This window comes from Carcharodon carcharias, chromosome 8 (assembly GCF_017639515.1).
Source record: "Carcharodon carcharias isolate sCarCar2 chromosome 8, sCarCar2.pri, whole genome shotgun sequence".
Classification (NCBI taxonomy): domain Eukaryota; kingdom Metazoa; phylum Chordata; class Chondrichthyes; order Lamniformes; family Lamnidae; genus Carcharodon; species Carcharodon carcharias.
The window spans coordinates 52,576,760-52,594,331 of record NC_054474.1 but is presented as its reverse complement, the minus strand read 5'-3'; the positions used below and the strand labels follow the sequence as shown (position 1 = coordinate 52,594,331).

The window sequence follows — 17,572 nt, the reverse complement described above, 5'->3', positions numbered from 1 at the left end:
TGGTTGTGAGTCAACCACATTTTTCCAGGTCTGGGGTCAAGTATAGGCCAGACCAGGTAAGGACAGCATATTTCCTTTCCTATCAGACATTAGTGAACCAGATGAGTTTTTATTGTACTGATACTAGCTTTTAATTCCATATTTATTTAATGGAATTTAAATTCTCAAATATCATGATAAGATTTGAATTCATGGGCTGGATATTAGGGGGCACCATGGTCCTTGCCCTCCCGGGTAAAAGATCGGGGCAGGAAGGGGAATCCCACCAACAATCCTGATGGCTGCCTTACAGCAATTTAACGGCTCTTTCTTGGGAGGGAGTTCTGCCTTAGAGAGCTGCCGGCCAACCAGATATCCAGCAGCTCTGTAATTGCAGCAGCGCCACCGGAAGCCACGGCTGGGACTACAGTCTCAAATGCTGAAGAACCTGGACTGACATCTAAGTCTGTGGTTGGGGGGGAGAGGTGGGGGGGTCAAGGCAATGGGGTGGTGAGTGGGGATGACTGGGGCAATTGGAGGGTTGGGTGGAGAGATCAGATTGAAGTGGGCAGGGGGAGGGTTGGGGGGGGGGGGGGGGGGGGGGGGGGGGGGGGTGGAGTGACTCTGATAGGCCAAGGCCCCCACCCCCCACCTTGCATGACACAAGCCCGCAAAGCTAAACTTTTGGGTATCCTGCATGGCTTGGGCCTCACCCTGCCTCAGACAAAATACCAGCAGGGCAATTAGGTGGCCATTAATTGGATAGCCACTGATTGGATTTTACATGCCTCTCCACCTTCAAACCCACTGGCAGGCAGAGTGTAAAATCCAGCCCTATGTCGCCAGATCTTTAGCAAAGGCCTTAAGCTTCTTAGTCTGGTAATAATTATGCTGCTGTTCCACATCTTTAGATCTTGAAGGATTTGATTTGGTAAAATGAACCACATGCTCTAAGTGCTCTAGTTTACTCCTAAACTCGAGCAGTGCCAAACTTACTTACAGAGTAATATGAAGGGCAGTATAAGTGTCATACCTCAATTGTAGCACTTTTGCTGCTGAGTGATAATACTATTATTGACTTAAAGTTTTGTTTGTCACAGTAGGAATCTCTGTTTTAAATTGTCGACAGTTCTAAAATTATAATTTAACCTTGAATCATAAGGATTTTCATGAATTTCTTCAGATTGCAGTTTTGCAATGTAAACCCGACAGTATAACACTGATTGCAGATGATAAAGAGACATGGACAAACAAAAGAAAATAATAGGTAACTAATAGTTGTTTTTTGACCACAGATTATCATCTGTAAATATATTGACTGAGATTTTCTGCATAATGTTTGGTGCAAGAACAACAATGCAAGAACTAAGCACTTCCACATTTTTAAATTCAGATTTCACTGGCAGCATAAGTTACATAACTATAGTTACCCATTTTATGGATTTGAGAGATTAAAATCTTGCAATTTAATATTTATCTTCTTTCTGCCCACTGAGCGAGTGTATTTATTTGAGCACAAGCACTACCTCAGTGAATCAGTTGGGCATCTCTTGTTCACAAATGTACAAAATGTTGGTCATTAATGTCATCAGTTTCAAGTTTTAAAACTCAGGACAATTGCACCTGCTGCCAAGGACAACTTCTTGGATAATTATAATAATTAAGTCCTGGGCATTACAACGGAAAGATCAGCCACCTCATACTCCATACAAAAGGGAACTTATGATTGACAACAGATTTCCTACTTAGAACAACAGCTGTCTTTTGCATCACCACTTCTCTCTTGGCCTACAGACAGTAATAAGCTCAACAATATGACAATTTGCACTGTTAGGACATGCATTGATAATAGCCTATGTACAATTGTCACACTGCCCTCTAAAGGATGATACAGTGAGTTCAGCTTACATATATGTGCTTTTATCTGCTATTGCAACACATCATTTTATATATATGTATATATATATTATATATATATACACACACACAATAGTTCAATGCCATTTAAAATTATAAGAATAAAGTTTCATTGGTTGAAATTGTACTTGGTGAAATTATTTTAAACTTGAGAATGATAAATTGCAATTTATAGATTCCTCAATAAGAAAAAAAATGGCTATTTGCGGTAATACTTTGTTAACTAACAAAATATTTCCTGCCATGGTCACTTGGACATGACAGGAGAGCATAGGAAAAACATTTAATATGCATTATCTACCATATTTTAAAGCAATGGATATTGGGCACTGAACCCTGATAACAGGCCTAAAAATGTTATGAATGACAGAATAGACCCACAATCAGTACAGAAATACAAAGTGACTCTGTTAATTTCAGTTCTGTAAACTTTTTATCTTAACATTTCAAAGATAAACAGATTTAACTGAGCTTTTGGCAGCAGCTACTTGCTGTGGAAGAGTTATTGTCTTTGCTAAATTAATGGTAGCAAATGTAGGTTTAAGAATGCATTTCTTTATGGTTTGGTCAGTACTCTATGAACCCATTGACTTTATGTGAAGTAAAAGAAAAGAAACTGCTGCTGTTAAAAGGATCTTGTGGAGTTATCACTTTCCTTTCCTGTGCAATGAAACACAGTTTCCTCTCCAACAAGATTACAATGTTGGAGAAGATAGTTCAATAATCTGCTTGAACAAATATATTACTAATAAAATGACCTCTGCCTTGGATTATAACCTGATTCTGATTACTCAAAAATAAGCATATTAATTTCTAATTATTGCATCATTATGCAATTTAACTACTACTGCTGTAGGTTATGGGCCATATGTACAATTATTTAAACCATTTTATTATGCATCTAAAAATCCCTAATTCACAAGGGTATATCAATATTACATATTACTGGGTGAACAGAAACAGTATTCTCTTTCTTTCAGATTTGTACTCCCATACAGATGGTCATTGCAATTGGCCAAGCCCTCTCTTCCCTGACATTTTTCATTTGGATCCCAGGTTGCCACTGAAAAATCTGATGATAGAAATCATCTGTAACTCAACTTGAATAGATGACTCAAAAATGTAAAGAAACCAACAATTTTAAACTGAGCAACTAAAAATATTGTTTCGGTAAAAGCAAAGGCCAGAATAATCCATAAGACCCATGATATAGGCCCTCAGGAAGTCCCCAAAATGTCTTGTAAGGGAAGTAATTTTTAATATAATAATCCAATGAATCCAACTCTGAGTCTGACACAAACTCCATTCAGTAACACTGCTGCCTCACTATGTCACTACTGCCATAGTGGTTGTTGAGCTACAAACATATAACATAGTAGGTCTATGGCAGCCTTCCATCTCATAAGATTATGGTTTGTGCCGTGATGGTCAACTCTGTGTTAAGCATCAGCTGGTGTGCCACAGGAGCCCCATTCTGGCATGGCAGTCCCTGCTGCATTTGCTGCAGAGGAAGACAGTGCACTGAGAAGGTACACAATTCGCTAGCCTCTGTTTTCTCTGGGCCCTCTTCTCGGTCAGCTGAACTTGTCGTTTCTGCTCATCTTGTCCAATGTCCTTCCAACCAGTCAGGCTCCAGATGTCATGGTCTTCTGTAACCATCTCCCAGTTGTATCAATATCCACCATTTTCATATCTTGCTTGCAGGTAGCCTTGTAGCAGAGGTATGGACGCCCAGAGGTTGTGACTCAATGTCCAATTCACCGTACAGAAGGACTTTGGGTATCATCATTCATCATCCATTCGCTGAGCCAATGCAGACATTGTTGATTTAGCAATAAGTGTATGCTGATGGATTTAGCACACTCCATGACCTCTGAGTTGTTGACCTTGTCCTTGCCAAGAGATGCCGAGGATATGTCTAAGGCAGCGAATTTCGAAACCGTTCAGCCTTTTCTCCTGCCTAGCCTATGATGTCGAGGTCTCACCATGGTAGAGGGTTGCACCGATTTCTTAGGTTTGGTAGAGTTGCAGTTTGGTGTATTCAGTCAGGTTGCTGTTGTTCAACATGCTCTTACTCTGTTTGGGCAAAACAGCTGCAGCTTTTGCAATGCGTTTGTTGATTTCAGCATCAAGTGACAGATTGCAGGTGATTGTGGAGCCTAGATATGTGAAGCTATCAACAACCTCAAGCATCACATTGTTAATGCTGACAGATGGCAGTATGACAACATCCTGGACCATGACATTTGTCTTCCTGTTGCTGATGTTCAAACCAAACCAAATAACCTGGCGACACTCGTATTAAAGTACAAAACAATTTGATGAAAGAATGAATGAACAAAAGAAAAGACAGAAAGAAAGAAAAAGGAACAGAGCTACTACTTTATAAAAACAAAAAACTGCGGATGCTGGAAATCCAAAACAAAAACAGAATTACCTGGAAAAGCTCAGCAGGTCTGGCAGCATTGGCGGAGAAGAAAAGAGTTGACGTTTCGAGTCCTCATGACCCTTCAACAGAACTGAGTGAATCTAAGGAGAGGGGTGAAATATAAGCTGGTTTAAGGTGGGGGGGGGGGGTGGTGGGGAGAGAAGTGGCCCCACTTCTCTCCCCACCGCCCCCCTTCTCCTTAGATTCACTCAGTTCTGTTGAAGGGTCCTGAGGACTCGAAACGTCAACTCTTTTCTTCTCCGCCGATGCTGCCAGACCTGCTGAGTTTTTCCAGAGCTACTACTTTGTTTATTGTCCTATTACATGAGCTGCCTTCAGAAGCTTCTAAAGATGAGATAGCAGGACAAAATGCCAGACACTGAGGTGCTCACCCGAACTGGCAATCTAAGCCAGTGTCATATGGGGACAGTCACAGCTAAATTGGGCTGGTCATGTAGCCAGAATGCCTAACCCGCTCATATTAAAGCAAATCTTCTATGGAGAGCTCAAGTCTGGGTTGTGCTCTCCTGGTGGTCAAAGTAAGCTCTGCAGGGATACTTTGAAGGCTTCACTTAGGAGTTTTGATATTGACCATTTGTCCAGGGAGAAGCTCGCCCAGGATTGCTGTACTTGGAGCAACCAAATAAAAAAGGGTGTGGCCTCCTTTGAATGCAAGCGCACATCAGAAGCAGAGAAAAAATGCAAGGAGAGCAAATTCCGAGCCGGTAAATCACCCAAAACTCAATCGTCTGTGGTATCCTGCACTATTTGCAGCAGAACCTTCTGGGTCAGATCGGCCTTAGCAGTCACCTATGTACCCACTGGAACCCCACCAAACACCCCCAGTTTGCAGATGACTTTCTGGCTACAACTGGACAGGTAAGCATGCTACCTGGCAAGGGCAGTCCCACAGCTAGACAATGGCGAAGAGATCGTCGAAAGAGCATGGGGAGTTCAACCGTGTCAAAGTGCAGAGGTTGAGAAGGAAATGAATTGATAATGAAGCACAATCCCAGCCACAGACACTGTCATTTGTGACATTGATTAGGACCATATCAGTGGTGGGACAGGGGTGGAAACCTGATTGGAAAAGTTCAAACATGAGGTTGTGTGAAAGCTGGGCATGAATTTGAGAGGCAACAATATGCTCAAAGGCTTGGAGAGGAGGGGGAGGATGGCAACAGATATAAAAAGATGGGGACAGTACTTGAGGAAAGAGAAACAAGCACACTATTAACTACCCTGGAGGTCAGGAAAGTATACTGTGTGCTCTGCAATTTAGCAGGAATAAGTTTGAAAAAGTAAGCAGGTCCCATCGCCATGATGAGCTCAGTGTGGGCATAAGGAGCATAGGAGAGATACAACAAAATGGAAGTCTTTGGGGCGGGATGGGGGGTTTAGCTTTATAGGTAAGGGAAAGGGTGGGATGCGTCAGAGGTAGCTGGGTGGATCATCAGTGAGAGAAGTCCAAGAGCTGCTTGCACTTCTTGTTGGAGGCAAAGATGGAGTCGGCAAGGAGATAAGTTTAAGGAGACTTAACAACTAAGAAAAGGAGTGAGGGGTTTCAGCTGCTTTTCAGGATGATCTGGGAGTAACGCACAGTTTTGGCAAAAGAGAGAAGAGTTTGGTTGTACTTAAAGTGGTCCAGCCTGATTTGAAGATCGAGGGCTGAACTAGTCATGCACCATTTAAATCTGAATTCTTTGGACTTAAAGGGAAGAATGTGGGGCCTATACCAGGGCCAAAAACGGAAATGGGCGATAGTAAGAGCTTTACTGGGAATAAGGACATCAAAAGCAGAGGTGACGTGAGGTGTCTATGACTCTGCAGAAACAGCAGCAGCTGAGCAAAAGAGAGAGATTAATGGTTTCAGAAGCAACACTTTATGTTTCAGGACTTGGATAGCCCTTTTTAAAATTCAAACAGGAGCCCAGATAATATTTATTCATCATCAACAAATGTTGTCAAATACCGTATTTGTTGAAAGATGCATAGGAATTGATAGCCTCTTCTCAAATCATGGGCATGACTACAACAACCATGACATTACGAAATATCTGAAACCCCATTCACCAACATCAGTTTCCCTTTCTCAAGATTAAATAGTTTACTAATTCTTTCATTCCTAGGTATAGTTCAATCAACACTGTCCTGTTTAAAATGACGTTGACTATTTAAGAACATTCTGATTCTATATAAATACTTTCTTATAAAGAATATTATAACAATCAGTACAAATTCTATTAACCCCCTTAGGATACTGATTTGATAGTACTCTACATAATAGAAACATTAACAAAGCTACAGAACATTTACACACTCACCAGCTTGCACATTAATGGTAGTTTTAGAAGTGTCCTTGCCTAATGCATTCTCAGCCTCACATGTATATTCCCCAGCATCTTCCACCTTCAGTTTATTTATCTGAAGTCTCGAGTTTTTTCTGTAGAAAGAAAATTAAATGGAATCAATCTAATGTATATATATTTGTATATATATAAAAACAAAAAAACTGCGGATGCTGGAAATCCAAAACAAAAACAGAATTACCTGGAAAAACTCAGCAGGTCTGGCAGCATCGGCGGAGAAGAAAAGAGTTGACGTTTCGAGTCCTCATGACCCAGTTCTGTCGAAGGGTCATGAGGACTCGAAACGTCAACTCTTTTCTTCTCCGCCGATGCTGCCAGACCTGCTGAGTTTTTCCAGGTAATTCTGTTTTTGTTTTATATATATTTGTAAATTGTCAGAATAATGAAATGGAAAAGTTGAACAGGACACAGTTTTACAGCAGAAGACTTGCATCCATTTGCAATCTATATTATGATTCATTTTCTTTGCTCTAAACTGTGTCACAAGGACAGAAAACTATGACTCAGTGAGGTCTATCTACAACATGGCCTGCTAAGCACAGACATATTGAACAGCTTAAAGAAGCCCTGTTTAAAAAAAAATACATGAAAAGACATTGATCAAAAAATGGTTGCCATGAATCACCTGATGTCTGATACTATAAGTTGACCACTTTGCTGAAAAGTTTCCATTTGAATTGCACTGCAGACTTGTTGCATGGAATTTCACACCTGAGAAGGTGTCAAGGCCCACATCAAACAGGGACTCTCTTGAAAGGAAGGCATTAAAAATACAAAGTGTTTGGACATTAATCAACTATCATTCTGTCAAGACAATGGGAACTGCTAACCAGCTATATGCTCATCAGATAGTGAAAACCCTGGAGGATCAAATGACCCCCATCTCTTGTTGATTTCTATCTTGAAATGTGTCAAACATTTTGAGATGAATAGATCAAAAAAATGGGAATACTCTGTCTGCTACAATGACTGCAAGACATGCTAATCGAATTCCTTTCTGGAAATATACAGACCGGAGTTTAAACAAAAAACTGGCTCTGCCAAACAGAATCAGGAGGAGAGGAAAAAGAAACATCACAGTCATCTAAAAACATTGCTGGAATAGAGCAGTAAAGATCTCTCTCTCTCTCACTCAATGGTGTAGTGCTGCTGGAGCGCACCAGAGCATCGGTCCAGCATCTTCTATTTAAAGCAGGCTTGTGCAACTTGATGCAGCCCGCCAAACTTGCTAGACGTTCAGCTACTTATATTTGAAAAATACTGTAAAGCTGCTTATCTAACTACAGGCTGGTTCCTACCTGCATTCGCTGCTGTTAGGCTCAGGCTCACTAGTGAGCCTATCAGCACCAAATGCAGAGAGAAACCAGCCTCTGAATGGGCGAGCAGCAAAGAGTGGGAAGATAAGTTTTGAAGGTAAGCTCCAAGGCCCAGAGCGTGAGGCAGCCAGAGCAGTGGGGCCCATTCAAGCACGAGTGGGGCCCAGGCAGGCCAGAGCACAGTGCGAGGCATCTGAAGCAGGGCTCAGAAAGGCTGAAGTGGAGCACGAGGCAGCCGGAATGGGGCCCAGATTGGCCATAGCAGGTCCAAGTCAGTAAGAGGCGCATGGTCAGAGAGGGGAGACTTCGGCCTGAGTGAGACAGAGGTCGAGTGGGTATATTGGGGAATTTGGTTCAAGGTGGGAATTCAGTACATAGGGGAAAAGAGATGCTTTAGCTAAAGTTTACTCCAAGAAGTGAAGTGTGCTGAGAGGGGTGTTCAGTGAAGGGAGGGGAGGAGGTGCTTTGTTTGTCTTCTACTCTTTTTCAGCCTCCAATATTTGATTTCCACTTTGGTGCAGCTGGAGTAGGTAAACCAGCATTATTATTATGTACTATTAGTATTATCAGTATTGTAAGTGCTGTATTGTTTTATTAGTATTGTAAAATTTATTGGCAGCGCCTAAACCTATTGGAAGGTGTCGGCTTTATTCATTATTAATTATAATTAATTAATTAGCAATTATTAATGGTTCAATTAACATATATTGGAGATGGCAGGACAGGTGATGTGCTGCGATTGCAGGATGTGGAAGCCTCTGGATACTGTGATCCAAGCAAACACATCTGCAGTAAGTGTTTGCGGCTGCAGGAAATTCAGCCCCAAGTTATTGAGCTGGAGGTTGATCTGCAGACACTGCGGCATATCAGGGAGGGGACAGTTATCTGGACATTTTATTCCAGGAGGCGGTCACATCCCTTAGGATAGAGTCTTCTGATTTGGTCAGTGGTCAGGGACAGGAGGGTGTGACTACAAGTGAGGCAGGTGAGGTGACCCAGATGGCAGGGGTGTAGCAGCCTCAGCCCTTGCATTTGTCCAACAGGTTTGAGGTTTTTTCAGCTTGTTTGGATGGGAGTGGGGGCTGCAGGGTGCATGAGCTAACTGGCCATGGCACCGTGGTACAGGAAGCCATTCAAGCAGGGGATGTAATAAGGAATGTAGTGGTAGTTGGGGACAGTATATCCAGATGTATTGATACTGTTCCTGCAGCAAAGAGTGAGAGTCCAGACGGCTGTGTTGCCTGCCCAGTGCCAGGGTTCAGGACATCTGCTCGGGGCTGGAGAGGAACTTGCAGTGGAAGGGGGAGGACCCAATCATTGTGGTCCATGTTGGTACCAACGACACAGGCAAGACAAAGAAGCAGGTTCTTCATAATCAGTATGAGGGCCTTGGCACCAAATTAAGAAGCAGAACCTCAAAAGGTCATAATCTCTGGATTGTTACCTGAGCCAGGTACAAACATAGGTCAAATCAGATTAGAGAGATGAATGCGTGGCTCAAAGCCTGGTGTAGAAGTGGGTTCCGGTTCATGGGGCACTGGCACCGTTACTGGGGAAAGTGGGATCTGTACCATTTGGATGGTCTACACATGCACCATGCTGGGACCAGTGTTCTTGCGAGCTGCATAACTAGTGAGGGTTTTAAACTAAGTAGTGGGGGCAAGGGGACAGATTTGGGAAGATGTGGTAAATCAAAGAGTAGAGACAAGGCAAAAAAGAAAGGTTTTATTACGGGAAATGAAAAACAGACCGTTCTAGGAAGGGGTAGAGAATACAAACCTAACAGTAAATCAACAAATGAGACTAGAGTTTATAGAATGAATAAAGGGATAAAACTAAAGGTTCTGTATCTGATTGCACAAAGCATTTGAAACAAACAGATGAACTGAGAATGCACATAGAAATAAATACGTACGATTTAATAGCCAATACAGGGACATGGCTGCAGGAAAACATGGATTGGGAGCTGAATATTAATGGGTATAGGACATTTAGGAAGAACAGGAAGCGAAAAGGTGGAGGGATGGCTCTGTTAGTTAATGATGGTATTAGCGCAATAGAGAGGAATGACCTAAGTTCAGGAAACCAGGATGTGGAAACAGTTTGGGTAGAGATGAGAAATGGTAAAGACAAGAAGTCACTTGTGGGAGTCAGGTACAGGCCTCCTAATAGTAACTCACTTTCTATAGGACCAATGCTCACTTTGTTAACATGCTCCTTTTAAAAATATTTATAGAAACTCTTACTATCTGTTTTTATATTTCTGGCTAGCTTTCTCTCACACTCTAATTTTCCCTCTTTATTAATCTTTTAGTCACCCTTTGCTGTTCCTTATATTCTGTCCAATCTTCTGGCCTTCCACCTATCTTTGCATAATTATGTACTTTTTGTTTAAGTTTTATATTATTTTTAACCTTTTTGGTTAACCACAGATGGTGTGCTTGTCCCTTGGGTTTTTTCTTACTCATTGAATGTATCAATTCTGTGTATTCTGAAATATTCCTTTAAATGTTTGCCACTGTATCCCTATTGACCTATGCCTTAACCAAATTTTCCAATTCACTTTAGCCAGCTGTGCTTTCATGCCCTCATAATTGCCCTTATTTAAGTTTAAAAACATAGCCTTGGACCCACTCCTCTCTCCCTCAATCTGAATGTAAAATTCATCATTGGTAGGATGGAGCATAAAGGAAGGAATAATCGGAGATTGTCAGAAAGGCACGGCGATAATCATGGGAGACTGTAATCTACATAGAGACTGGAAAAGTCAGATGGGCAAAGGTAGCCTACTTGAGTTCATCGAATGTTTCCAGGATAGTTTCTTAGAACGTGTTCTAGAGCCAACCAGAGAGCAGGCTATACTAGACCTGGTATTGTGCAACTATGGGATTAATTAATGACCTCATAGTGAAGGTACGCCTTGGTAGCAGTGACTATATGATGATGAATTTTACTTTCAGTTTGAGAGAGAGAGAGGAGTGGGTCCTAGGCTATGTTTTTAAACTTAAATAAAGGCAATTATGAGGGCATGAAAGCAGAGCTGGCTAAAGTGATTGGCAAATTTTGTTGAGGGATAGGTCAATAGAGACGCTGTGGCAAACATTTAGGAATACACAGAATAGATATGTTCCAATGAGTAAGAAAAATTCCAAGGGACGGTCACACCATTTGTGGTTAACTAGAAAGGTTAAAGATAGTATCAAACTTAAAGAAAAAGTATATAATTGTGCAAAGATAGGTGGAAGGCCAGAAGATTGGACAGAATATAAAGAACAGCAAAGGGTGACTTTAAGATTAATAAGGAGGGAAAAAATAGGGTGTGAGAGAAAGCTAGCCAGAAATATAAAAACAGATAGTAAAAATGTCTATAAATATTTAAAAAAGAAACAAGTTAGCAAACTGAGCATTGGTCCTATAGAAAAGCAAGTCTGGAGCGTTGATAATGGAAAATAAGGAGATGGCAGATGAATTGAACAGGCATTTTGCATCAATTTTCACTACAGAGGATACAAGTAACATCCCAAAAGCAACTATAAATCAGGAAATGGAAGGAAGGGAGGAACTCAGAAAAATTACAATCACCAGAGAAGTGGTAGAGCTGCAGGATCCTGATGGCCTTCATCCTAGGGTCTTAAAAGAAGTGGCTAGTGAGATAATTGATGCATTGGTTTTAATTTTCCAAAACTCCCTAGATTTGGGGAAGGTCCCATTAGATTGGAAGATAGCAAATGGAACACCATTATTCAAAAAGGGAGGGAGACAGAAAGGGGGAACTGTAGGCCAATTAGCTTAACATCGGTCATAGGGAAAATGTTAGAAGCTATGGTTAGAGAAGCTATAGCAAAGCACTTGGATAAGTTCAAGGTAATCAGGCAGAGTCAACATGGGCCTGAATTTTTCAGGCGGCGGGAAGGTTTGGTGGGAGCGGGCAGTCGCTGCCAATGATCGGCTCCGCGCCGCTATTTTATGCAGGTGGGCCAATTAAGGCTTGCCCAGCGTAAGACGTGACTGGTATTGCTCAGCGCTACCTGTGTGGGTGGGGGAAGGAGGGAGAGTCGAGGCCAGTGCTCTTTCGCGCATGTGTGCGAAAGAACGCTTTTATCTCCCTGAGGCATGGAGCTGCCTCAGGGAGATTGAAGGGTTTTTGAAATTGTTAAATAAAAGGTTTATAAATTTATTTAAACATGTCCCCTCATGTGACTGTGTCAAATGAGATGGGACATGTTTTCATTTATGTGAAATTTTATTTATTTATTTAAGAAAAGCTTTAGGAAACCTTATCTCACTCATAGCTCAGGTTTCTTAAAAATTGTGAAGGCCGCTTGGCCTTTTCGCCTGCCCACCGACCTTAAGGTGAGACGGGCAGTGATTACAACCACCTTAATTAGATCCTTAATGGCCTTAATAGGCTGTTTACATATTGGTGGGCGCACAGCCAACTCCAGCGTGCACCCGCCGAACGAAACATCGCAACTCGGCACAATGACGTTGGGACGCACGCCTGATGTCATCGCGTGTCATTTTACGCGTTGGCATGCCAGGCCCGCCCCCGGTTTTGTGAAAGGGAAATCACGTTTAACCAATTTATTGGAGTTTTTTGATGAAGAAACATGTGCTGTGGATAAAGGGGAACTGGTAGATGTATTGTACTTAGGTTTCCAGAAGGCAGTTGATAAAGTGCCACATTAAAGGTTATTGCAGAAAATAAAAGCTTATGGTATAGGGGTAACATATTGGCATGGATAGAAGACTAGTTGGCTAACAGAGAGTAGGCAAAATTGGGTCTTTTTCAAAACAAAAACAGAATTACCTGGAAAAACTCAGCAGGTCTGGCAGCATCAGCGGAGAAGAAAAGAGTTAACGTTTCGAGTCCTCATGATCCTTCAACAGAACTGCAACAAACTTTTCAACAAACTTTTTCAGTTTGGCAAGATGCAATGAGTGGTGTGCCACAGAGATCAGTGTTGGGACTTCAACTGTTAACAATTTTTATAAATGACTTGGATGAGCAGATGGATGGGATGGTTGCCAAATTTGCTGATGACACAAAGATAGGTAGGAAAGTAAGTTGTGAAGAGGAAATAAGAAGGCTACAAAAATATATTGATAGGTTAAATGAGTGGGCAAAGATCTGGCAAATGGCATTTAATGTGGGAAAATGTGAAATTGTCCATTTTGGCAGGAATAATAAAAGAGAAGCATATTATCTAAATGGCGAGAGACTTCAGAGCTCTGAGATGCAGAGGGTTCTGGGTGTCTTAGTGCATGAATCGCAAAAGGCTAGAATGCAGGTACAGCAAGTAATTAGGAAAGCTAATAGAATGTTATAATTTATTGCGAGGGGAATTGAATACAAAAATAAGGAGGTTATGCTTCAGATATATGGAGCATATCTGGAATACTATGTACAGTATTGGTCACCATATTTAAGGAAGAGTGTAAAGGCGTTGAAAGCAGTTCAGGGAAGGTTTACCAGACAGATCTCTGTTTAGCGAGTTGTCTTATGAGGAAAGGTTGGACAAGCTAGGCTTGTATCCTTTAGACTTTAGGACAGTAAGAGGTGACTTGATTGAAACATATAAGATGCTGAGGGGTCTTGACAGGGTGGATGTGGAGAGGATGTTTCCTCTTGTGGGAGAATCTAAAACCACAGGTCACTGTTTAAAAACAAGAGGTCGCCCATTTAAAAGGGAGATGAAGAGAATTTTTCTTTCTCAGGGGGTCGTGAGTCTTTGGATCTCTCTTCCTGAAAAAGCAGTGGAAGCAGACCCTGAATATTTTAAGGCAGAGGTGGATAGATTCTTGGTAAGCAAGAGATTGATAGGTTATCGGGGGTAGGCGGGATGCAGATTTGAGGTTACTATCAGATCAGCCATGATCTTATTAAATGGCAGAGCAGGCTCGAGGGTCTGAATGGCCTACTCCTTCTCCTTGTTCGTATGAGCTCAAGTGGGGCATGAGGCAGCCAGAGCAGGGTCCACCAGCATCTGAGTAAGTAAATAACTGGAGACTATGTAAGAGAGACAGAGAATGTGAGGGGGTGGGAGGAAAGGCTGTGAATGGTTGGGTGGGTGAGACAGGTGGAGGTGTGGAGAGGAGTGTGTGGGGGGGTGGCGGTAGAGTGTGGGAGAGTTGGGGAATGCGTGGGGGGTGAGGCAGAGTGTGGGGGGTGGAGGAGAATGTGGGGGGTGGGCATTGTATGTGTTGGGGAGAGAGAGAGAGTATGGGGGTGGTGGTAGGTGAGAGAGTGTGGTGGGTTGGGGGGAGTGAGACTGTGGGAGGTGGGGGGGGTAGTGTGGGAGTAGGGGAGAGTGAGTGTGAGTGGGGTAGGGGAGAAAGAGCGTGTTGGGGGAGAGACTGTGTGGGGTGGAAGAGAGAGTGATTTACATTAATTCATTTCCTGTAACAGCCTGATGATGTGAAATGCAGTATAGTGTTTGTATTCCCTGCTGGCAGCTTAGCATATAATTTACAGCACAGAAGCCATTTGGCTCACCCCATCTATGTTGGTGTTTATGTTCTACACAAGCCTCCTCTCACCTTTCTTGATCACACTATCAGGGTAACCTTCAGCTTCTTTCTTCCTCACGTTTTTATCAAGTTTCTTGAATGTATCTATACTAGAATCATATAATCGTTACAACATAGAAGGAGGCCATTTAGCACATTGTCTCTGTGTCCATTATCTGCTACAGCAACTCAGCTAGTTCCACTTCCACTCCTCCACCTCCTCCATGTAGCCCTGTAAAATTGTCTCTTCAGATAATTATTCAATTCCCTTTTGAGAACCGCAATTGAATCTGTCTCCATCAAATGCTCAGGCAGTGCATTCCAGGGCCAAACCACCTGATGCACAATGAAGTTTTTCCTCATGTCGCCTCTGGTTCTTTTGTTAATCACCATAGGGTTCTCGACCTTCTACCAATGGAAACAGTTTCTCCCCATTTATTCTATCCAGACTCTTCATAATTTTGAACCTTCTCGTCTCCAAGGAAAACAGCCCCAGCTTCGCCAATCTATCCACATAACTGATGTCACTCGGAGGCATTGATGTAAATATTTTCTGCACCCTTTCAAAACCTTCATATCTTTCCCCTTGAAGCAGAACCAGTTTTTATGAAGGTTCATATCTTACTTGCTTTTGTACTCTATACCCCTACTTATAAAATCTGGGTTTCAGTATAATTTATTAACTACTTTCCCAACCTGCCCGGCCACCTTCAATGATTTATTCACATATACACCCAGGCCCCTCTGCTCCTGCATTCCCTTTAGAATTGTATCCCTTATTTTGTGTTATCTCTCCTCATTCTTCTGACCAAAATATATCACTTCACACTTCTTGACATTAAATTTCATCTGCCATGTGACTGACCATTCTACCAGCCTGTCTATGTCCTTTTGAAGTCTATCACTATCCTCCTCACAGTTCACAATGCGCCCAAGTTTTGCATCATCTGCAAATTTTGAAATTGTGCCCTATACACCCAGGTCTAGGTTATTAATATAAATTAATAAAAGCAGTGTCCCCACTATATACCATCACCTAGTCAGAGGTAAGTAAAGCTTTCCTTAAATCATGTTTTTAATAGGCTTGAATTAAATAATTAAACTGTTGCAAAATGAAATTCTAGCTATGCTAAAAGCTAGTAATTCAGAATACCACATGGTTCAAAATAAAATACCTACCGCCCACCGGCACTAGTACTTTTCAGTTAAAAAAGCATTATTTACTGATTTTTAGGCACTCAAATGATCAATGCATAGGAAAACAACATAATAGTAGATTTAGAAATGATATGGCCAACATATTTCCCTAGAGTTCCTGCACCTCAAAATTTGACACTACGCCACTGCTCACTCGCTCTCTCTCTCTCTCTTTCACTCAGTCTCTCTCTCAAGTTAAAAGAGTATTGTTAACAAAGTACAGACCTGAACCAAGTCAATTCCAGACTTCTAAAGGAAACCAACCAGCTTCAAATGACCACATCATTCAACAATCTACACCTCAAAGACAAGCAAAGGACTGAATTGTATATTCTTTATTGGACTCGGTAACTTTCTTCTGATAGCTATGTGTTGTGTGTGCTGTCGTGCCTTTATTATTTTTTCTCGGGTTTAGTAACTAAACCAAAAAACCTGATTTGATTGGCTCCCTATTAACAAAAAGTACACTTGGATTGGAAAAGGCGTTTACAGGGAAAATAAATTTGAAAACCTTTGTTACAACCAACTGAGGTGGCTGAGTAGAAGGGGAGCCAACTTATTCCTCCTCACCCGTTCGTAACAATTGTTTAAGTGATAATTTTCAGCATGAATTACTGGTGTTTTCATCCTGATAAATGAAATTGACAACACTGAGATATACTGCTAGGTTACTGGTGGCATTGGTATCCGACCAGCTGAATGTTTTTTTTTTTTAAATTGCTGCTATATGAAGCTACTGGGGCTTATTTGAAATAGCAGGACCAGTATTCTGCTTTACATTTATTTTTGTATCTAGCTGGCAGCACTTCCTACAAAGATTTATGGAGAATTAAATTGCATTGCTTTGATGTTACACAATTACTAATGCAATTAATGACATTTTAGGCTGCACTATTGCTGCAAAAATCATAAATATTGGACTGGATTTTGCAGTAAGCAGCAAAGCAAGGGTGCTCGCCGCTGACCTTGAGGAAAGCTGCCCATGAAGATCACTGGATCCCTGTGATGTGATTTTCCTCATTCCTCATGGCAGATTAAATCAAGTGCCAAGTCAAAGAGATCTCTTGGTGTATAACAGCAGTCATGACAGCAAGCAGATTGTAGCCAATCACACTGAAATATTCACCCACAGAAAACCAGGAATTATCCTTCACTTTTAATTTAAAATTTTCAGATAACAAAATAAATGATTCTGATTGGATTTAGATAGAATCTGAAATTTCACCATAAACTTTAAAAAAAGGAGAATTTTTAAATCATAATGGAGAAATTCGGCATTCCACAAACACGAAACTAGCTTCTCAGGGCCAGTGAGAGTGTTTAGCAGTAATTATGAAGTTGGGATACCATTAAGAATCCAGTTATACCTCATTCAACAAAGTGTAACTTTTTCAAAGGTTTTCACAGTGAGACTAGGTGCAGAAGGGTGGAAATTCTCAACAGTTCATAAGTTTTCCCATTTATTGAGGTCTAATGCTACCTCAATAGTGTACCTTCTGTAAAAGCATGGAATCACTGACAGCAGCTCCTGGATTTCCATATTATTCTGCGCATGTGCAGACTCCAAAAGTTCCTCTCAGTTTCACGGTCATTACCATCGCAAAAATCTGGGTGATTGTTTTATATTATTGCTATAAGCAGGAAAATTGTATTCTCCAGTCTTTTACATGGGACGAATCATCCTAAATAGCCAAGTGATACTTCAGCAGGTGCAATGTGGGAATAGTGCAAATGATTAAGAAAATTCACATGTAGCAATGTTTCAGCATAAACTGCCATGAATCATTTAAGTGCAAATTTTATCAGTAAAAAAGCAGTGCACCTGTGATCTTAGGCCGTAGTTACGTCAAAACATT

At 41.5% G+C, this 17,572-nt stretch overlaps 1 protein-coding gene across 1 annotated transcript in view; it reads right to left on the bottom strand.

Moving 5' to 3' along the window:
- LOC121281068 (pro-neuregulin-2, membrane-bound isoform-like) overlaps window positions 1-17,572 on the bottom strand; it is a 167,293-nt gene that overhangs the window by 119,297 nt on the left and 30,424 nt on the right. The window contains exon 3 of the mRNA XM_041193698.1: window positions 6,649-6,767. Coding sequence (XP_041049632.1) covers window positions 6,649-6,767 — 119 coding nt within the window. The remainder of the gene's footprint in view (window positions 1-6,648; window positions 6,768-17,572) is intronic.